The following is a 22,590-nucleotide window of genomic DNA, read 5'->3' as shown; positions in this document are numbered from 1 at the left end:
CTAGAGCTTGGGCTCAACCTAAGGCTTCACAGAGCAGTGCCACTGGAGCTGCGCGGCACGGAGGAAATGGGGTAAGAAGCAAGCACACTTGCGCCTTACGGAGCGGCGAGTTGTAGTGGCTGCAACATCCCTTTCGGCGTTAATTCCTCCAGGCACACCTGGAAGCAGTGGGCACAAGCCACGTGGCACAGCAGCCGGGTCTCCCGCGCACCGCCGCAGTCTCAGCGCCTGCGCACTTGTGCTCCTCTCGTTCCCAGGTGGGGCCGTTGCGTGTCGAGTCATCGAGTGCAAGTCCCTTGCGGCGCCGCTAGCGGCCCGCTTGCGAGGTGGGCTCCAGGGGGCGCCCTCAAGAGGGGCGGAGCGCTCGGGTTCGTGAGGCCGTCCGGTAGGGCGGCCGCCGTGGCGGGGTCTTCTGCGGCTGCACGGCAGCATTCCCGCATCTCCGCTGGTCGCCGCCGCCTCCGGGCCAGGCCCCTGGGCCCTGCCGCCGCCATGAAGCTGCGGGTCCGGTTCCAGAAGCGGACCTGGCCGCTGGAGATGCCCGAAGTGAAGCCGACGCTGGGGCAGCTGCGCGCGCATCTGAGCCAGGCCCTGCTGCCGAGCTGCGGGCACAGGTACGCGGCGGGGCGCCCCGCGAGTCGCGCGGGTGGGCGGGCTCGCCGGGGCCGGTGGGTCACGTGAGGTCGGCGGTCGCTGGGGGCGCCCCAGGGACTGTGACGCGCGCAGGCCGGGCGGCGGGCGGTGTCCGGGCTCCCGGCGAGGATGGCCCGGCGTCCCGAGGGCTCGGCTACCCTGCAGGGTGAGCTGTTTTGCTGCAAACGAACCCAGGGATAGGCTAGGACGCAAGATCCTCACGCCCTTTACGATGTAAAGTTGGAAATTATGGGCTGGGCCTGGGTTAGATCTCTCCAGGCTCTGAGGGATCTAAGTTCACCACCTCCAGCTGTAGGAGGGTTTCCAGTGGAAACGTTTGGAAAGTTCTAGAAGGAGTTAGAAATCGGCCCTCCGTCCGGGGCCACTTGTAACTGGGGCAGCCACTGCGAGGCTGCAATAATTGCGAGTCTGCGCAGAGCGTTTACGTGCCCGGTGGCGCCTTGAGCACTTGACTCAACGCTCCGAAGTTTCACAAAGTACGGTGTCGGGGTGTTTCAAGTCATTGTTTACTTGGGTGAGCTGTTGCTTTTTTGCTAAAACTAAGGTACCGTTGGCTTTAAGATGGCCTTAAGTGGAAAGCTTGCAGTTTGTAGGCAGTGAAGTTGAGAAGCAAAGGATCAAATTCTGTTAACTTATGGGGCTGCAGATGAGGCGGCTTTGTTTCCACAAGGGTATTTTTTCAGGGGACAATAACCTGGAGTAGAGGGACAAAAGTAAGGGTGCTTCTCTTTAAAAACTGAGCTAGTGAATTTGAAATTTGAGTGTGCTGAGGAAAAATTTTAAAAATGATGTTCGCTGTAGCTTTTTAGGTGAATTCTTCAAAAGAAAACCTTTGTTAATTTTAAGTGGCTCCTTTTATAAACGTTCATTTTATTTTTAGGGAATTCAGTAAAATGAGGCCATATTTTGAACTTCTCACCCTTTCATTTTTCAGGCTAAGGCATTACTGTGTTATAAGTAAGCCTATTTTTCTCCAAATTAAAAAATAAATAAAAGCAGTAAATGAGGTATGGACATACTCCTTTTAAACGTATCAAGTAGCATGCCTATTATTTCTTAGTGTTAAACCCAAGTGTTTTGCATGCTGAAATCATTACCCACTCCAAATTTTCAAAATTAACTTCTCATTTTAAGGTATTTTCATATATATGTATATATGTTTTGTTACCATTATTTTTTGATTAGTTGGGACAGTCTTGAAAGGTTGTGAAACCCAATATGAGTCTTTGTTTGCCCAGGAGCCCAAGTTAGTTTCTCTTTCAGGTTTGTTTTTACAGTTGAGGCTGGTTAACTGGAAGGCCTGTTAAACTTCACTAAGAGTAGTTTCCGAAACTTCAGTAATTTCTTTACCAAAGACACTTCACTTGGTAAGAAAACATGTGCTTACATATGAAAGAAAAAATTATTTCAAGCAGTTTTGAAGCATTGTAAGAATAACATGATTTTCAGAGGACTTCGTTCTTTGTTAACCTCTCAAAAAGTTAATGAAGTCAGTGCTAAGTGTAAATGTCATGAAATGTTCTACGATGATTTAATTATTCCGCACCACTATGTGACAAAATGATGGTTATTCTCTCACAGTCTCATAATCTCTGATGCAGAAAGGATGGGGAGTTCATTGCTTCAGCCTAAAATTTGAACCCTTAGCTTGTTTAGCAGTGGGTTTTTAGATTTGTGCTGTCTTCCATATAAAAGACATCATAAGTGGTCAGTAAGAAGGGTGAATTTATCAGTGGAAAGGATGAATTTGTACTCAGTTATCTACATATATTCATTTAACTTTTTGTGATTATGAATATTTATTTAGGACATAGTCTAGTATTGTGGAAAGAACATAAGCTAACTGTCCTATAAGGACATTGAATTTGGGAGCCCTGATTTCAGTCTCATCTTGATCTTCACAATTAATGTTCGTTGGTTGCATTTATTCCGCAAATACTTCTATTTGCCAAGTGCTGGAGATACTGTTTTGAGCTAGACAGACAAGATATCTGATCTTAATGAAACTTAAATTCTAGTGGTGGGGGTGAGGAAGCAAGAACAAATAAAGAGGACATTTTCACATAGTGGTCTTACAATAAAAATAAAATGAGAGTGGAATACAGTGGTGGAGGCTGGGTGGAGGGCGTCTCTGAAGAGATGACATTTGAATTGAGACCTGAATGATGAAAGTCAGTCATTTGAAGATGTGAGAGCAAATGCAGAGGCCGAGTGGCTGCAATGAGGTTGATCTGTTTTGAGGAGCAGATGGCAGCCTCATGTGAGTAGAGAACAGGGAGTGAGGAGAATGGCACAGGATGGGTGAGGTTGGAGAATGGGTAGGAGTCACTTGTTGGGCTTTGGAGGCTATGTTAGTTAAGGATTCTATTCCAAGTTCAAATAGAAGCCATTGGAGGATTTTTAGCAGAAGAATGATGTGATTTAATTTATAATTTAAAAAGACCGTTTCATTGAATCTCAGTTGCTGTCAATCTTAAAACGCCCTTTGCTTTATGTAACACTAAAGGAAAAATACTGTCAAGCTGTGATATGTCATTGTGTTTAAGAACATGCCTATTTCAAAGATGTCAGAATATAAAAAGTGAATTGATGAAAACACGGATTAGAGAGAAATACTGTATCCTATCCCCCAGGCCAGACTTCTAGCCATTAGACAAATATAACTTAGGCATTTGGTGATAAGAACAAATAATTTTGATAGTTTTTCTAAAACTTCAGCTTCCTTATTATTTTTGTTTTGTTTTTCATTACTTAGTTCTTCTAGGGTCATACCACATACCTTTTATAAGTTCCAACTGTACCCTTGAAGATAATGGTAGTAGGTCACTCTTACTATCCTTATCCGTCTTTCTTGGCAGTTCTGATACCCGGTTTGCAATTACATTGAACAACAAGGATGCCCTCACTGGAGATGAAGAGACCTTGGCTTCATATGGGATTGTTTCTGGGGACTTGATATGTTTGATTCTTGAAGATGACATTCCAGCACCTAACTTACCTTCATCCACAGATTCAGAGCATTCCTCACTCCAGCATAATGACCAACCCTCTTTGGCAGCCAGCTCCAGTCAGTCCGGCAAACAGGATGAACAGCCGAGTGATTCATTCCAAGGACAGGCAGCCCAGTCTGATGTCTGGAATGATGACAATATGGTGGGTATTCATATCAAGACAAGAAATAGGGTAGTTGATCAATTATACTGAATAACTTGGTTGACTTCTCTACTCGACAGGGTAATTATCATTAGTAGATGACTGATATATTCTTATAGGAATTTTTTTTCTTTAAGGCTTGGTGCCTGGACCAATAACTGGGATGACATTTCAAAGAACCCAGTTTTTACCTATGTTGTTCAGGCACTCATTCCAGATAAATTATCCCTTGGCCTCTGTCGTTGACTCATGATTCCCAGCTTTGCTTCCTCTGGTCTGCGCTACCCCTTAAGGCTGTGTATAGACCAATTATTTTCAAAAGAGTTACAGGAGGACATTTATACCTGGATTTAAAAAATTGTTACCTCAGATTCTATGCTAACATAAATTTGAAAATTTCTGCCCTGATGTTCTCGTCTTTCTAAATGAGCTACCCTCTGTCGGTGGTGCTGTTTTCCTGAGCTTAAAACCTTGGTGGTTTTGACCCCTTAGCTCTAACCCCTTAGCAAGGGCTGTCAGTTTTTCCTCTCCATTTCAGACTTCTCATATCTATCTGTTCTGTTCTTCAGTCTATGTTCATTTTATTCCTGTGACTTTTGATTAATGTTGTTTCCTTGCTCTTTAGTAACTCTGTGTCATAGATATACCTGTGCTCACAGTTTTTGACCTCTAGTTCAACTGTGTTATGTTACAGAGGAAGAAAATGTTTTCTGTCCTCCTGTACCTAGTCTTAAAAGCTGTCTGCAAGATTGCCCCACAGCCTTCTTGGGGCTAGTTTCTGTTCTTCCCTCCTGTAAACTGTCATCTCGTCAGACCAGGCTCCTTTTAATTTTCCCTCTCCAGCCAGTGCATTCACATGCTCACACATGCACACACGCCCAGCCTAGGGACTCCTTCACACCTTTGCTCTTCCCCCAGGGCCTGGCATCCCCTGCATCTCCTCCTTTCCTGTGTCTGTCTCACCCATCTTCCAAGGGCTCTGCCAACCACAGCCCAATAGTTTTCTTTTGTTTCTTTGTACTGATTATCTTTATTGCCTTGTAAACGCCTCATTATTTATTATCCTGCCTTTTGATTTCTTGTATGCCACAAATGATCACTTTATTAATTTTTTAATCCCGTTACATATGTCATCTTGTTAATTGTTTTGTGTGTGTATACTTAATTTTTTTAACCACTCCAACTGAATTTTTTTTTTTGCAGGTCTACATAAATATTCATTCACTTACAAAAATAATTCATGGTATTAAGTACAGACAGATAGTAAACTTTCTAACGTACTGGTAAATTATGAATATCATCTATGTCCTGATTTTTATTAATAGTATCCAGAGAGATTAAGCAAGTCAAAAAAGCTTTTATGTGGCTTAAAGTATTTTTATAATTTTTTTTTAGAAATTATGTGTTTCTATCTCATTAGAGATAATCTAGGGAATTAGTAAGACTGCATGTATTTAAATTGCATTTTGAATCTTTTTTGCTGACGGACTTGTTCAGAGATTGCAGTAGAAGGGCCCATTCCTCTTACTTTTGTGTACTATTGAAATTGTCTAGTAAGATGGAACTTTTCATAGTGTATGTGTTAGTTACTTCACTAGTTTTCTTTTGGAAAATTTTGAGAAATTAACTTTGCCTAAGTCAGTAACTTAAGTTTTAAAAGCATGTTGTTTTGTATTCTAAGACTTGTGTAGGATGACTACTATCTTTGTGGAAACTGAGCTTGAAATCTCTTAAGTAATGCTTTAAGTACCTACAGCTTCAGGATCTGCTAATTAAATACAGAATGGGGCATTAGAAGAGGAAACTAGATGGGTAAAACTTGAATAGGAAATTTTTTCAATAGAAAAACTCAACTCTTATAATTAAGTATAAATTAACTTTTTTATTTCATTAAACTCAGGAACCCATCTAGTACCTGTTGAGTCTTTAATTGGAAGCAGGGATAACATGGTATCTGACTCTAATATTTTATCTAAACTGCACTTGTAGTCACTTGTTCCATTCATTTGTAAATGACATGTGACAAATGATCTGTTCGAGAGGTGGCGCTGAACATATTTTTTCATTTCCACATCTGCGAAGGATATGATAAATATTCATATCTTACCAGAATGGCTCAGAGAAGGTCAGTGTTTCTCACAGAATGAGAGTAAGGTTCGATAAGTTCATCAGGGGATTCAGATATCTTCCTCTCATGTCGTTATCAGTTTTGGGTAACCCTTTTTTGTATTTTTTCCACGTATATTCTTTCCCACACAACTGTCAGTAAGTAGTATATGGCCAAAAGTTAGGCATAATAGATAGGTAAGCAGAGCTTATATACTTCACTATTAGCTATTTAGTGATTTTAATATGTAAGTTCTGTTTGCTCAAAAATATGGTGGAGCTTCCTTTTTATTTAGTGTGAAGATTGTCACTGGCTTCTAGGTTTAGTGAATTTGGATCTTTTCCATAAGCCATCAGGGTTTAGATCCTCAAGGATTTTGGAAGAATAGCCTCTTGTCCCCTTATGTTCTACCCTTTCACTCACACTGTGTAATTTTAGTCCTGTGTGCCCCTTCTTTAATGGAAATGTGAATTTAAAAAGAAGAAACACGTGCTTTACATGAACAGTTAGGCACATGCCGAGGAAACAAATTTTCTGAGCAAAATTAACATAGGTAAGTTAGTCTTATGTAAGCAGTGAATTACGCTTAAAATCCCTGGACTGTGAGTGGAGATCTCGGTTCATTTCAAGTTTTTATTAGCTGGTAACCTTGATGATGTTATTTAAGTCACAGTTATAGCGTGCATAAGAAGTGACACCATCTGTCCTGCATATTTTGTATGGTGCAAATAAGAAAATACTGAAAGCAAAGACATTATGAAGTTACATTATCGGTCAGCATTCGTTCAAGTATTTATTGAGTACCTACTATGAGCCAGGTACTGTACTGGGGTTATAGAAATGGGTGACACATTATAGAAGTGGGTGAAAGTCTGTTCCTTTCTAAGCTTGCATTTGTGGTAGGCTGTAGATGTACAGTGTGATCAAGTGCAGTAATCAAGGCCTTTGCAAGGCAGGGTGGTAGACCGCGTTGCCTCTGTTGAAGAGGTGGGAATGCTAGAGTGGGGAGGAAGGGGCTGTCCGAAGTGAACTTCATAGTCAGGGATCACGGGAGGGAGGGCTTTGTATGCCAAGGAGTTCAGGGGTTTGGACTTTGTTTTGTAGGCCTGCATTGCTCAGCATGACCTCTATGAAAAACTTGTTTCAAAAGATTGTAAGTATTATGGGGATGTTGAGCATTGAGGAAAGTAGATAGCGTTTCTTGGTTACATGTTATGCACACATTATTACTGGACTTCTCAGGGCTTTATAACGTCCAAATGTATTTTGTGACTGGAGGATGAGGTTAGGCGGCTGTAGTGCGTAGCAGCATCTAGGGTGACATTCCGAGGCACAGCTGAGGGAAATGCTGCTGCCTGCGTTGGGGAAGTAGTGTCAGGCTTTAAGCTGGGACCTAGGACGTTACTGGATTCTTAACTGTCAAAAACCTCTGGCGGCAGAGGGTGGAATGAATTGGAAGACAAGAAAGTGGAGTCAGGGATCCTTTGGGAGGCTGTTGCTGGAAGTGAGGAGGTAGAGTTGAAGTATCATTGGTGTAGGATGGGGCTGGCAGATTGTAGGAATATTTAGGAAATAGATTCAGTGGAACTTTGAAGACTGATCAGACTGGGCGTGGGGAGTAAGGTAGAGAGGAAATCTATGATGATTTCCAGGTTTTTGCATATAAGCCAGAATTAATGGGGATAAGGAATTCAGGATGGAGTGGACTAAAGGCTCATTTATTTAGGAAGGCTTGCTTAAAATGTGGCCCATTTCTGAACCCAGTGATGTACTTTTTAGCACCAATCTCAGTTCTCTTTAGGATACAAAATGTACTGTGTAATAATGCAAGTCTATTTAGTGATTTGTTATTAACCTTTTCAGTCAGGGCCTAGTCAAAATTTTGAAGCTGAGTCAGTTCAAGATGTGGATGTGGAAGAGGGCACAGGTTTCTGTCCCTCGGAACCCATGCTCTGCAGTGAATCGGTGGATGGGCAGGTGCCCCATTCTTTGGAGACCCTGTACCAGTCAGCTGACTGTTTGAACCCCAGTGATGCCTTGATAGTGTCAATACATCTTCTCATGTTGGAGTCGGGCTACATACCTCAGGTAAGGCTACAAGCAGAAAACAAAAAACTTTTAGGGTTTAAGCTTCCCATTGAGAAAGGGGTATATCAATAAATATCACTGCAGTGTTGTATTCTAGATTTCTTTATTAATTGTGCTTGGGATTAAATAAATGTAAACGGTGATGGGCATACAACATGCAGTCAGTAAACGTTCCCTTCTTTCTCCCTTTTTTCCTCCATTTCTTTTCTCAGTTTTTAGTTTGTGTCATAGAAGTAATGACAACTGTGGTTAAAAAAAAAAAGATTATATATGGTAATATGTAGATAAAATGTGGTCAGTGGGTGTGAGCTGGGCACGACTAGATAATTGGCTCATGAGGTTGTTTTTTTATGTGGATGCCTCTATGAATTGCTAGTAACTTACTGATACTCAGCTCGGAAGAGCGGCGTTCTTAGCTGTAGTTGCTTACCCTCATTCATTTGTTATCCATGTGCTAAGTGCCTGCCAATGACAGGGGCAGTGCTTTGTCTCTGCACTCAGGTTGCTTACAGTCCCAGAGTGGGGGAGAGACACAATATACAAACTATTATCCTACACTGGTTAATTCTATGAGAGACATATACACATACAGGATGCCAGAGATTCACAGAGAACATTTAGAGTAGAGTTTCTTGAATTTTTAATGTGTGTAAGAATACCCGGGGAGCTTACTAAATGCATATTCTGATTTTATAATTCTTGGGGGGATGCTGCTGGCCTGTGGGCTATGTTATGAGTAATGAAGATGTAGAGGAATTCGGTGATGGTAGAACACCTGCAGCATGCCACACACTGAGTCAGGTGCTAGGATGTAAGGATGCGGGACACTCCTTGTCCTCGAGGAGTCCATACGTTGGGGAGAGAAACAATTATGTATTACGATAAATAATATAATAGAACTGCAACACTAGAAATGTGAACAGAATGTTAGGGAGTGAGGGAGGGAATGATGGTTTGCTTTTGAAAAAGGCTTCACAAAGGAAGTGATATTTGACCTGGGATCTTGAATTAATATATGGCTTTGCTAGACAGAGAAGTGAGTGTTGAAGAGAGAAATCAGTCCCCCTCTCTCATGTTGTTTCATCTATTTGAACAAAAATTTTGATGGAGGATAATATACTGTACCATTTTTCTGTGAAAATACTATAAATAGCAATATTAATGATTGACAAATTTTATTAAACTATATGGAATGCTTATTTCTAGGCAAGTTAGGGGCTTCTTGGAATTGGAATCTTTTTGAGAGTGACACCTCTCTTCATTGTTTCCTTGTCATTTCCTTCCCCAGGGGACTGCTGCCAAAGCTGTGTCCATGCCGGAGAACTGGAGGTCGGGCGGTGTGTATAAGCTGCAGTACTCGCACCCTCTCTGTGAGGGCGGCGCTGCCACTCTCACCTGTGTGCCTTTGGGAAAGCTCATCGTCATAAATGGTGATTGGATGGCATAGTCGTCGTTTTTAGTTTTCAAGTACTTAATGTTTCTCTCCAAACATTTTATGGGCACTTCAGTGATTGTCTATCATGGCACAGTTATGTGTCTTTTTCAACTTTGTTTAATCCCTAGACCACTGAACATGAGTCTGGAAGGTTGTAGAATACGGTGTGATGTCGAGGCCGGCAGCCTTCCCTCTGTGACAGCCGTACTCCTTTGCTGTCTCAACCTTGTAATCTTTTTGCTTTAGGAGGAGTTGTGATAATAGATGAATTTGTTACATATGAGCTCCTTGAAGAATACTTTTTCCTTTTTTATGCTGCTGGATGGCTTTTAATGTTAATTTTAATTTTTTTAACCAAGGTCTTGAAATGAGAGATGATGAGAGGTGAGATTGAGCTGGTATTACTTTTTATCCAGTTTGGCATCTCTAATGCACAGAAACACTGCTGAGGGTTCTGAGGCCTTGGCATGTGTGTATTTTACCCTCCGACAAAGAAAAGTCACTCTAAGTAACAGTTTCTAGTTCTACTCTTTCATATTAAGAGAATTTTCTGGCAAAGCAATACCTTCCATTTTTGCATTTCGTCTGAGCTCAGCTGCCACCCAGAGGTCCGTACCGACCACCAGTGGTCTGTGGAACGGTCTCATAAGCTTCTGGAGAGCCATTTGAGTAGCATCTTGTTTTGAGGTCTGTCCTTTTAGCTAGGCACGGTGGTGTAGTGAGATCGGAATGACTGCGTCTTGATTTTTCACAGCTTGTCCTTTGTACACAATGGCGATCACTTTGATGTGCCTCAGCTTTGTGGTTCAAAATGTCGTGCAGCTGCTAGCTTCTGCTTGGATGGAAGTGAGGAGGTCCCTTAGTAGAGGCCCTGTGGCCACCTAAATCTTGAGCAGCAACATGTTTTTGTCTGTTTCATTTGTTGAGGTTCCTTGTGAGCGTTTGTTTGAAAACTTTTTTTTTGCCACAGTTTATTTTGAAAGCCCCTGGCTTATACTGTCTTGATCATTGAAGTGAAAGAGTTCTAGGTCCTCTTTTGTATAATTTCTTCTATTTCCTTTTAATCACTAGATTCTTTGAAATGATCACTTAGAAATCTCAGAATTTAAGTTTTAACAGGCCTTGGTGGTTTTCCACATTTATCTGCATTTGACTGTCTGATGGCCTAGGACCTAGCAGTGTCTCTTTGACAATCATGCCGGTTAGCAAGTATGACTTCTAGTTGGGCTTTCCTGTCCGTAGAGGGTCCACAGGTCCTGGCTTCATCTTGTCATCTGTTGCATCACATCCTAATTTGTGATGTTGAAGTTAAAGAGTAAATGTGACATGGTCATTTTTGCCTCACTTTTCTTATGTAAAACACTTTAACAATAACATGGGTATAATAACCTCTGTTTACTAGCTTCAGAATACTTAACATAAACAGAATAGCTGCTAAATGTCATGGTATTTCTTAGTTTCTGATATTTTGTGCCTTTACTATTCTTGGCAAATCAGCTACTTGTAGACGTGCGGCAGCCATTCCAGACTGGATTCTTTGAAAAGAAACAGTGGTCCATAAATCTTCCCATCACTCAAAACATCCTGCTTGGTGCACATGTGCATAAGTGCATTGCTGGCTCTTGCATGGATTGAGATGAAGAGCGCTTTTGTGTATATGATTAAAATTGGTGATGTCAAGAATATTGGTCTTCTGTCTAGAGAGAGATGATGCCATGAAAACTAGCAGGATTCTTTTAATACAAGGGAGAACTCATTGCCAAGGGTTCAATAAAAATAAATGGAGATTTTAGGGACCTTGTTAGAAACAATGATTTTACTATGTTTGTCTCTTATTAACCTTGTTGCATATCTTTAAATTACTAATAAGCTGCTGTTGGTAATACTTAGTGGATTTTATAAAGGTGTTTAGTAGTTTTTAAAGGTGGCATTTGAGAGTGATTTACTTCGTGCAGTGGCAGGTTTATGCTTTGGACGTTACTGTGAGGGAAGAAAATATAGAGCAGTTTGTTTTGTATCTTTTGTCCTTTGTACATTGGGGGCAAGGAAATGCAAGCCCATAGTAAAAAGTGAAGGCAGTTGATGAAGTAAGAAGAAAATATAGAGCAGTTTGTTTTGTATCTTTTGTCCTTTGTACATTGGGGGCAAGGAAATGCAAGCCCATAGTAAAAAGTGAAGGCAGTTGATGAAGTAACAGAATTATTCATATCTTTCTTTTGCTTATTTATAGCTACAGTAAAAATCAACAATGAGATTATAAGTGTGAAAAGATTGCAGCTACTGCCAGAATCTTTTATTTGCAAAGAAGAACCAGGTAATAAAACCATTATTTAACATTTGGGGTGAAGCTTTGAAAGGTTCACTTAAAAAACTGAAAGATGATGATGTTCAAAAGACTGAAAATTTCTAAGTGGGATTACAGCAAATTCAAGACAATGTTGCAGAGTTTCTTTCTTGTTTTCTTAGGGTCTTGGAGTGTTCAGTTATTACATTGCTTTATGGAATGATACTAGTATGTATTACTGCACACTGTATTGATGCTTCATGATTTCTGAATTAATCTTTGTGGATTTTTCTAGTAGTGTATTTAACCAATATGTGGATTTAATCAACATGAGGATCTGTGTTTTGTGGAAACCATACAATGCAACCTCATTATTGAAGATTATTGGAGGAAAAACTGCACTCAGTATTAGCTTAAGCCCGTATAAATATGGTTGCTGTTTGACACAGATTGCATTCTAAGCATGGTTTTGCTTATCTTCTATAATATTATTAATATATAAAGAAGACAAGTTTTCCTTCTTACTTTCTCAGTTAACCCAAAGTATTAGAGGCAGATAGGTAGTGGAAGGAGAAGAGACAGGGTGGAGAGGGAAAGACACCTTTCGGTGCTTGTTCTGTGCCCGAACTGCCTTTACAGATGTTACTCCACCTCATCCTCATGGAGAATTCAGGGCTTTCAGATCCGATGGAGACTGGTGTGGGGTGATGGGGAGGTGGCATAGCATCTTTTAAGGGAAGCTTATCTAGATCTTTTCTTTGAAGGCTGAGAGACGTACTCTTAGTTCCCCAGGGAGATCAGGCCTGGAGAGACGGACTTACGTGAACTAATATTGATAGGAAAAGCAGACATCAGAAGGCGTATTTATAATGGTCCTGAGCACTTAATGTCACGTGAGAGCAGTGTTTCTCAACTGTTTTTCTTTACCAGTACCCTAAGGAGCCTTTGTACACATTTATCCCCTACTGACTCTCCTCTGTGAAAATTTAATACCATAGGTAACACTGTGTCTTTATTTGTATTCTGTGGCTCTTTGGAGGGTCATAAACCTATGTAATAGCTGTTTTTTTTTTTTTTGCCCCCCAAGAACCAAGTTTTTTCCTGTTGGGGGCAATATTGCCTCTGTTGAGAATGCATAAACTAGACTGATAAGTCTGTAAAGATGGTCTTTCCATTAGGACCAGAAAAGTAGAAATCCCTTGGCTACTACACCATATTCATCTTCATACTAGGAAGAACCTTGCTACAGGGAGTGGAGATACTCTACCCTTTATAGCAGTAGAGCTTATTAATGTCCATTTTATAGATCAGGGAAAAGGTCTAGAGGAGGTTAAATTACTTCAAGGTCACAAAGCCAGTAAATTTAGAAATTCAGGATTGAAATAGATGTGACTCCTACATTTTAAAAGCCTACATTAACAACTTTTATAGGAGTGCAGCTCAGGTTCATAGTCTTTATCTGGTTTCTGTTAAAAAGGAAATGAAAGGGAAGGAAGAAAGTTAATACTGCTATATTACAAGTTGTGGGCCATAGTGGTTATTTTTATGTTGGTTAGGAATGCAGCTCATTGGACAACTCATTTTAATTTTTACTGTGGCTTATAATACAGTTCCTAGTATATACTAGATACTCTTGTTTGTCCTTTTATTTATAAGTGCCTAATTACTTTTGTAATAGTCACTTAAAGGAAAAAATTGTTTAAAGAAAATCAGATTTTACACTTGGAAAAAAGTCATGAACCAAACTCATTTTTAAGTATCTTGACCTTTGATTTCAACTCAAGATTTCAACAAAGATTTAGAGTTTAGCTACTTATCTTTTCTTATATGTAAGAATAAATTACATATATTTCTTATATACATAAACAAATTATACTGAGTGTTTCATGTACTAAGATAGTGAAATACATCAGTGCAGAATGGGGAGGGAGCAAAAACAGTGATTATCTACTGATACACTAGGTACTGTGTGTGAAGCTTTAAACTTTAACCACGCTGGTGCAGTGGTTGTGTCTCTTAAACACGTGAGTGAACACATGGATCAGAGAGTTTAAGGTTATACTGTTGGTAAATACATAGCAAAACAAGTGGGAACTTCAGGTGTAACCTGGCAGGGCTTCCCGTGCTGAAGTGTGCATGTAAATCACCTGAGACTCCTACTGAAATGCAGGTACTGAGTAAGAAGCTGTCGTGGGGACTGAGATTCAATATTTCTAAACAGTTTCCAGGGTATATCAATTCTGGTGAACCCTAGACCACACTTCGAGTGGCAGTTTAGTGGCTACAATGAGTGCTTAGGAGCCAGGCTTAGGTTTGTGCCCTGCTCTGCCACTTGTTTTTTATGAGGCCTTGGGCGGGCTCTCTATACCTTTTTCTGTTTTTAAACTGGGGATAATAGTATTTATCTCTTAGGGGAGTATAAATTTGAAAGAGAGCTTGAAAAATTTCTGACACAGTTGCTGATAACGTTGTCATCATAGGATTAGTACTATTATAATTCTGCTAGGATCAAAACTCCATGAGAGCAGCTCCCCACTGTGTGCCGCAGCTCACAGCGGATTGGCAGAGACTCAGTAAGTCTTTGTTGTGTGAGTGAGTCTCATACCAGTATTTCCTGCTAACATTGGAGCTTATGAGTTGAGTACAGCTCTGTTAATTTGATATTATAGGAGTTTGAGCTCTACATCTAAGATTCTGTTTTCAGAGTCACACACTTCTACTAGAGACAGGTTCATGTCTATCCATGTAGTAATTATTTGTGAAAATTTATTTACCACTTTGATTTGGTTTGGCAGAAGTAGAGGACACCATTTCAAATTTTTCCACTTGATTTTGTGTTTTGATTTTTCATTAAAAAAATATTCTAGGGGAAAATGTAGCCAAGATATACAAAGATCTTCAGAAGCTCTCTCGTCTCTTCAAAGACCAGCTGGTATATCCTCTTCTGGCTTTTACCCGACAAGGTGAGAAAGGATAAATTATCACAGGTTGAGTGGCTAGAAAGAATTGCAAGTTTACATACTAGTGACTTTATGGCATGTGATTCTTCCCTCTTTTCTCCTCTTTGTGAAATTCTGCTCTTCTAAAACTAACTTAGTGTTAATTCTTAAGTTATTCATTTCCTCTTTGTATTTCCACAGCATTTTGTATATTACCTTTATTGTAGCCCCTTTTCCAGTGTATCATAATTGTTGATATCATTTTGTTCCACCTAAGGTTATGAATATGAATGCCTTGAAAGCATACTTTTGTATTCTCGTGGCTAAGCACAGGATCTGGCCCATAATAAGCATTCAATAAATATATACATAAAATATGTACACTCTGTATATTGAGTCTTAATGTTTGTACTTTTTAAATAGTATTAGAGCTCTATGCTAGGTACTTTGGATTTTTCACATATGTTATGTTCTTTAATGCCAACAACTGTGAGGTAGATTTTATTCTTACTGTATAGATGGTGAAACAAATGCAATGAGGTTTAGAATTCACTCAGTACCTTGTATTAGCTTTTCCTGTGTTGTAGGAAGAAAAATCTCAGTGACTTGAAGCAAACATTTGTTTCTCACTCATGTTCACACTGTGTGTGGCTTAACTTTGGGTGAAGGAATAGGGTTTATTCAGGACATGCCCTTCTTGTGGCTGAGAGAAGAGCGCCAGTGGCCCAACTGTGTGTTGGTTCTTAAAGCTTTTGCTCAGAAATGATTTGCCACTTCCACTCACATTTTGCTGGACAAAACAAGTCAGAATGGCAGAGGCTGATGGCAGTGGGGTGGGTAAATATAATTATAGGGTGGGAAATGACTGAGAACCATAATCTACCCTTTATTGGGTTCTGATTATCTTTGCTAGTGGAGAATTATATCACATATATTCAAAGGAAGTAATAAAAATAATTTTCATTTGACTTTGGAATATATTTTCTTTTCCTTTCTTGGTTTTGCATTTGAAATTTATCCACCTCCCATTTTTTCAGTCTGCTGGACATAATTAATAGTAAGTGAGTGCTTATTGTGGGCCAAACATTGTAAGCACTCTATATATGTTATTAACACACTTAATTCTCAGCTCAGTGAGGTAGGTAATATTATTAATCCATTTTACAGATGAGGAAATTGAGTTAGAGTCTAATAACGTGTCCACAGGCACACAACTAATAAGTGGCAGCATTGGGAACAAGTTAAAAAAGGCAATGAATTATCCATTTTCTACAGTTGAGTAGAGAATTTTTGGTTGCATTGAATATGCTCAAAAGAGGCCATTGGCTGGTATTTAGAAATTATATTTATTTGATCTGTTTTAAATAAGTATTTCTCTTGCCACTAAAATGTAAAGGGAATAAGGGGTTCAGAGTTAGTATATAGTCAGTCTGGGGCTCTAGATGACGCACAGTTGGACGGTTGAGACTGCTGTCTAATTTGTCACCTCTCAGAGAGGGACAAGGTGGCAGCTCTTGTCAGTATGTGGGGAAAGCTGGATGTTCTTCACTCGGTGATGCCTGTTCTTTTTTCCCTTTTAGCGCTGAACCTGCCAGATGTGTTTGGGTTGGTGGTCCTGCCGCTGGAGCTGAAACTACGGATCTTCCGACTCCTGGATATTCGGTCTGTCCTGTCTTTGTCTGCAGTTTGCCGTGACCTCTTTATTGCTTCAAATGATCAACTTCTGTGGAGATGTTTGTATCTTCGGGATTTTCGAGGTGATTCCCATGCTGACATCATAACAAGAAAAGGGCTCGTTCTTCTTGAGGTGTTGATTATCCAGCTTGCCAAAAGTTTTTATTTGTAGGCTTCTTTTATTTTCAAGATTTGCAAAAAATCATAACATACAGCCTTACTAGAAAGAGCTAAGTATACCGTTGCTTATGTCCTAAAAACTCCCCCATTCATTTTGTGTTCTACAGAAGTAGCACATTAGACTTAGTCAGCTATTCAGGATAGAAGAATGGAAGGAAGATAGGTTTATTCTCTCTCTGTAGATTATCCTAAGTATCTGACTTACAAATCTGTTACTTTTCTAAACTACTTCCATGGGTGTGGCCAGAGCCTGAGGTAAGAGAGTCTTACCTCCTGGGGGCCTGCTGCTAGGGAGGCTCTGCTTCTGTGCTGCCCTGGTGATCGATGTAGCAGTGATGACTTGGGCATGGGAAGAATTAAACGGCCTTTGCCTGGCGCATCGGAATTTTCTAGATGTAAGGCTGGAAGCCTGATTGTGGAACCTCTTTTCTGCCACCACCATTTTACTACATACCTGTTTTTTTTTTAACCGTGCTTTGACTAATAGGATATTGTTTGTTAGTTATACTTCACTTTAGAAAATTTACAGCCAAAAGAAACCCAAAAAAACAGTGGTTTGACCCTGTGGTGGGTCTCAAAATCAATTTAATAGGTTGCTTAAAAAAAAAAAAGAAAAATCAGTATATATTTTATAAAATAGAAGTAAACTTTTGTCTGGGTTATGTGTGTGTAGGTGTGCACTGTGCTGCAATGTAAAATATTTGTGGTTCACATCAAAGAAGTTTGATGATGTTACATATGAACACACACCACCTTAGCAGCTGTAAAAATCTGGTGGGTAGACACCCTTTATTTTTTAATAATATCATGTAGTTACTTAGATTATTATAAAAATTACCTTTCAAAGATACTCCAAAATGTAAGAAGTGTAAGTGACCTGGTTTTTTGTTTTCCCCCTCCTTGATTCCTGACACCCTTGTTCAAGTTTATTCATTGCTTTGGATCCAAGTTTAAAATTTTACTTTGTCCCAAGGGGCAAAAGTGTCATAAAAAAAAAAAATTAAACTCAAAATGAAAAGACCAACCAAAAAAAGCAGGCTGTGATAAAAAGTCATAAAAAAACAAATGTCCTTTCACTTGTGTGTTCAGGTTTAAAATACAATCACTTTGGAATATAAGAACAAAGGAAAAACTGAAAGAACAAAACAGCAGCAGAATCACAGAACCCAAGAAAGGACTAACAGTTACCAAAGGGAAAGGGACTGGGGAGGATGGGTGGGAAGGGAGGGATAAGGGTGGGGGAAGAAAAAAGGAGGCCTTACGATTAGCATGTGTAATATGGGGGGGCATAGGGAGGGATGTGCAACACAGAGAAGACAAGTAGTGAGTCTATAGCATCTTACTATGCTGATGGACAGTGACTAATGGGGTATGTGGGGGGGACTTGGTGAAGGCAGCAGTCTAGTAAACGTAATGTTCCTCATGTAATTGTAGATTAATGATACCAAAATAAAATTTTTTTTAAAAAGTGAAAAAAAAATACAATCACTTTGTATCTCATTTCCAAATTGTGGTCTACAAGTCCATTTGTAAGCTTGAGTGTTCAGATTTTATAGTGAATTTCCCTATATTATTTGATTTTCCATATGTAGGTAATTTGAAGGGCTGTAGCTTTTATAAACCTGTATTGTAACTTCTGGAGACTACATCACTATCTTCTATCAAACTCTTCATTAAACTTAACATTGAAGGGGTTCTTTTCTCATTTCATATTTCAAGTAAATAAGTACATAAAAAAATGTGTCATAAATGTGCTTCTGAGAGTCGAATCATTCAGAACAGGGTTGGGAGAATAGAACCCAAACAAGAAAGCCTCAAGTCAGCTTCACCTCCAGGAATGACTGTGGGCTGTAATACAGACACTCAGAGGTTGCCACCCGTTTCCTGTAACCTGGGACTTGGGGTCAGAAGCTGACACATCTCGTAGAGATTAGGGAGAAGATGCAGTGTGGGGAGAGAGCAGTCACGTAGCCCCCCACATCCCTGAGTTACCACAGTGCAGAACAGTGATGAGTGCCTCAGCCATCAAGAGAGGCTCTGAGTTAGATTCAAGAAGATACCGGGGATAGAGTGTGTGTTAAATGACTCCAGTTCTTTTTTGTGCTTAATGGGTAAGCTTCATCTTCCTTAAGACGAGCAAACTTACTGTGCAATGCTGAATGAATGAAGCGTTTTTAAATCCTTACTTTGTGTTTTTCTTTTGTAGATGGCACTGTCAGAGGTCGAGACACAGATTGGAAAGAAGTAGGTGTTTTTAAATAATCAAGGCCAATGTTCATAGCATAGAAATAACTAGGGCATGAATAAGGGCATATTTCGCTTTTACTATGATATAATGGAAACTGGTTTTCATTAAATTTATTGCTAATTTCAGTAAATGAAAATATTTTCAACTTTTATCTTGGACTCAGCCCTTATTTTCTTGTAATTGCATAGGAAAAAAGAATCTTAACACAATGATTGCTTTTCACATAATACAAAACGTTTTGCCTTCTGTTGCAAAAAAAATTTAGATGAGTTATTTTTGTGTTAAAGTAGTCTTCAGCTATTTAGCTAGTTAGAATAGTACATTAGGAAAAGAATAAATCATATTGTTTTATTTGAAGGTGCCTGATGTTAGGACTGAGAAAAACTTGGGACTAGAGAAGAATAAGATTCAATTAAAGTCCTCAGATGCGTACACAATACACAGTACTATTCTTTAGGAATATGCTCCATCCTCTAAAATAGGTATCTTTTTGTTGTATAAATTGAGAACCATTAGGGACAAAATTTAGGTGAAAAATAATAGAGTTTAAGTGCTGCCCCCACTCTCCTCAGTACCTTAACTTTATGTTTTGTGGCATGATGTTTTTGACAAGTATTCAAATTTTCACTTTGAAAACAGGCTGACTTAAAATTGCGTATCAGCTTGAGAGCCCTAGATTGCAGTCTTGGAAGTATATGCCACTCAATTTTACCCCCTTTGGATTTATTTTTACTCCAAATTAGCACAGTTGCTCAGCAGTGTGGTTAAAGAATAGAGTTCATTTGGTGTTGTATTCAGAGCTACGTTATTCATGTGGATAGACACTGCATGAATAGAAATTCAGACTAAAAGTTCTCTTGTGTGCATTGGTTTCTTTGTCTGTCTTGGTAGCATGAGAAAAGAAAAGAATAGGTAGATCTTTACCACGAGAGCACATTGGAACTTTGCAGGAAACAGCCCAATCACTTACTGTATTTTGTTCTTGTTTTTCTACAGCTGTACAGGAAGAGGCACAGACAAAGAAAAGAAGCTCAGAGAGGGCGGCATATGATGTTCTTGCCATCATCACCCCACCCAATTCCATTCTATCCCAACCCTTTGCACCCTCGGCCTTTCCCCCCCAGCTCTCTCCTTCCTCCTGGAATTATTGGTGGGGAATACGATCAGAGACTAACACTTCCCTATGTTGGGGACCCAATCAATTCACTCATCCCTGGGCCTGGGGAGACACCTAGTCAGTTCCCTCCCCTCAGACCACGTTTTGATCCAATTGGCCCACTTCCAGGACCTAACCCCATCTTGCCAGGGCGAGGTGGCCCCAATGACAGATTTCCCTTAAGACCGAGCAGGGGCCGGCCAACTGACAGCCGACTGCCATTCATGTGATTGATTTGTAATCTCACTTCTGGAGCTTGTTTGGTTTTCTTTTTTGAAACTACAGATGTCATCTTGTTGGGGGTGCCGATCTCTTTTGATTGTGGTGGTAAGAAATGCACTCACAGAAGCCTTTCCGTAGATACAGCTAAAGCTCCAGGGGTGGTATGGCCCAAAGGCTGCTGCCTGACAAGGTTGGCCTTGGGAATAGTTGACAGTTTTTGACTTGCTTCTTCTGAATTCCTCTCTAGAATGAAGTTGTTCACTAATAATGTTCTGCACCAGAATAAAGAAAAAAAAAGTGTAATTTACATGGCAGTCTTTTATTACAGAAAGATATAATAAATACTCAGAACAGCTTCATTACTTGAACATTTTTAAATGATCAGAGAATCTCAGTGTTGTCAGATTGTTGCAGGGGATTATTTTTAAAGTTACTTTTTAGTGGCACCCTGTCTTCAAATGAAATTGTTTGCAGAAGCTTGATTTATAAAATGAATAAAAGCAGAGCTAATTTGGTTGAACTGGGCTGGGGTTGGGTGCTGTGGCACCCCCATCTGGATCCACCTTCTCTCTGCAGCTCTTTCTCTGGCTTGGTGGTGAGACCTCTGGGCTTTAGAGCAGCCCTTCTGGATGACCATTGGGTGATACGGACTCTTGTTTCTGGCTGCTTCTGGAGTTAGAATTTTTTTCTTTTTCTTTTGGAACACTTGGTGCCTAATTTGTGATCTAAGTAGATGACATCTTTTAACAAGAAAAGTTCTTCTTTGCAAAGTGCCATTCAGGTATGTGTTCTTCAAAGATAGCCTCTGACTATTTGAAGAACATTTTGCTTTTAAGACTTAAAAGATACATTTTTCTTACAAGAAAAAGGCCAAACACAAATATCTTATCATACAAACAACTATAGAAACATGCTATAGTGACATTAAAATCTGAATCACAACAGAGGTAAAACAATTAGTATGTGCAGAAAATATTGAGGAATATTGAGGAATATTGCCAATGTCTTCTTGCTTTTTTTAAAAAAATCTTATTTTGCATATAAGGAAATGGCTTGGGATGTTATATATGCTGCGAGAATATTTTGAGTCCTACATAGATGTGAAAATACATATACATATATATTTTGCTACACATACAATTTTTTTTCCCAACACAGTGAAGAAAATTCAGTCAATAAAAAGGTTTTGCAGAGGCCAAGTCATCTTTCATAGCTAATGTACAGGTAATGGATTGGGGCGGTTGACATTTCTTTCTGTGGTATTTTATAATCTGAGCTATAGGACAGCTTTTTAAAGACAAGTAAGTGTCCACTGGAGCCACATGACTTGGGGCTGGGCTGCAAGAACCACCTTGAAGCTTTGATGGGTCCAAATGTGTCCTAGCTCTTCAATACACCTCTTTGTGGCCATGTAATATAGGTCGCACTGTGTGGGGTGGGAATGGGAGGACATGGTGATGACCAGAAGCACCAAATGCTACAAAGCAGTGAGTCTGAGTGTGCAGTGGTTTGAATGGACCTTGACAGGTGCGTGAATGGTGCTGGTGTCCTGTGGAAACAGGTGCTGCTTTCCATCCTCACGTTGGAGTGCCTCCCTTAGTTTAGGAAGTGGGCAGTGTGCCACACACCTAAATTTGCAGTCTTCTCACAAGTTTGTTCTGAATTCTTAGCCCTTGAACTTTTCTTCTTAAATAGCTAAACTTAGAAGCTTGTGAAGTCCTACTTCTTTTCATGAGACTGAGACAGCTGAGCTTTATGTATAGCTGGTGTATTAGAAGAATTTGGCAGGAGCCTGTTCCTGCATGATTTTCAGACATCAATTTGATAACGCTATAATGAAAGTAATAAGAGTTTAGAAGGCGGCGGTAAGTGTTTTGTTAAGATCCGGCTCTTCGTTGGCTTGTAGCCTGAACGGTTTCCTATGGCCTCTTATTTTCCCCTTTAATTTATAACTATAACAGAATCTTGCCCCCCACCTCCCTCGTCCCTACCCCTTCTCTGTTCATAACAAATCAGAAGGCATCTTCTCTTTCCAGTTAAGGGTTTTGTGATTGCTTATGTAAAAGCTGAATTGTTCTCTTTTGCCCTTGCTTGGCCCTCCTCTCCAGCCCCTCGGGTTGCTGCTCGGCTGAGTGTCTGTGATGCTCAGCCTCTGGAGCTGGACTCTCCTTGCTTCGCCCCCTACTCAGGTCCAGCACCAAGGCCTGCCTTTCTCCTGCCCTGGGCGGTGGCTGCCAGATGTTGACTCATTTCTCTTTTAGACTCAGAAACTACAGAGAGCAGATAGTTATCGTGAGAATTTGGAAATTAAAAGTGGGGGGCCAACTGGAATAAAAATGAGAGGTATTTAGGAATCTAAAGGATTAACACACGTTGTAGAAGGAATGCTTGATTTTAGACAGGTTTTCCCTCAAAGGAATGCCTAATTTCAAGAAACACTTTCCAGCCAT

General features: G+C 40.0%; 1 protein-coding gene across 2 annotated transcripts; it reads left to right on the top strand.

Annotated features, from left to right (window-relative positions):
* The first annotated feature begins 343 nt into the window (after positions 1-343).
* Positions 344-20,443, top strand: FBXO7 (F-box protein 7). Of its 2 annotated transcripts, none has more exons than XM_036902845.2 (9): positions 344-614; positions 3,513-3,807; positions 7,778-8,002; positions 9,291-9,432; positions 11,668-11,751; positions 14,589-14,684; positions 16,241-16,417; positions 18,721-18,758; positions 19,759-20,443. In XM_036902845.2, exons 1-9 carry the CDS (start codon positions 493-495, stop codon positions 20,146-20,148), a joined length of 1,569 nt encoding a protein of 522 aa, XP_036758740.2. In that variant the 5' UTR covers positions 344-492; the 3' UTR covers positions 20,149-20,443. The 2 variants fall into 2 exon arrangements, with proteins under 2 accessions (XP_036758740.2, XP_036758741.1); XM_036902846.2 differs by lacking the exon at positions 344-614 and adding an exon at positions 706-799 and having other exon boundaries at positions 3,665-3,807.
* Positions 20,444-22,590: the final 2,147 nt, after the last annotated feature.

The sequence above is a fragment of the Manis pentadactyla genome, chromosome 10 (genome assembly GCF_030020395.1).
Source record: "Manis pentadactyla isolate mManPen7 chromosome 10, mManPen7.hap1, whole genome shotgun sequence".
NCBI lineage: Eukaryota > Metazoa > Chordata > Mammalia > Pholidota > Manidae > Manis > Manis pentadactyla.
This window is presented reverse-complemented; position numbering and strand designations above follow the sequence as displayed.

What these genes read in the sequence shown, in the direction of transcription:
- FBXO7 (XM_036902845.2), top strand. Translation starts at nt 493, where the DNA reads ATGAAGCTGCGGGTCCGGTTCCAGAAGCGGACCTGGCCGCTGGAGATG. An exon ending in TATTTGCAAAGAAGAACCAG is followed by an intron (nt 11,752 to 14,588) that starts GTAATAAAACCA and finishes AAAATATTCTAG; the next exon opens with GGGAAAATGTAGCCAAGATA. An exon ending in GAGACACAGATTGGAAAGAA is followed by an intron (nt 18,759 to 19,758) that starts GTAGGTGTTTTT and finishes GTTTTTCTACAG; the next exon opens with CTGTACAGGAAGAGGCACAG.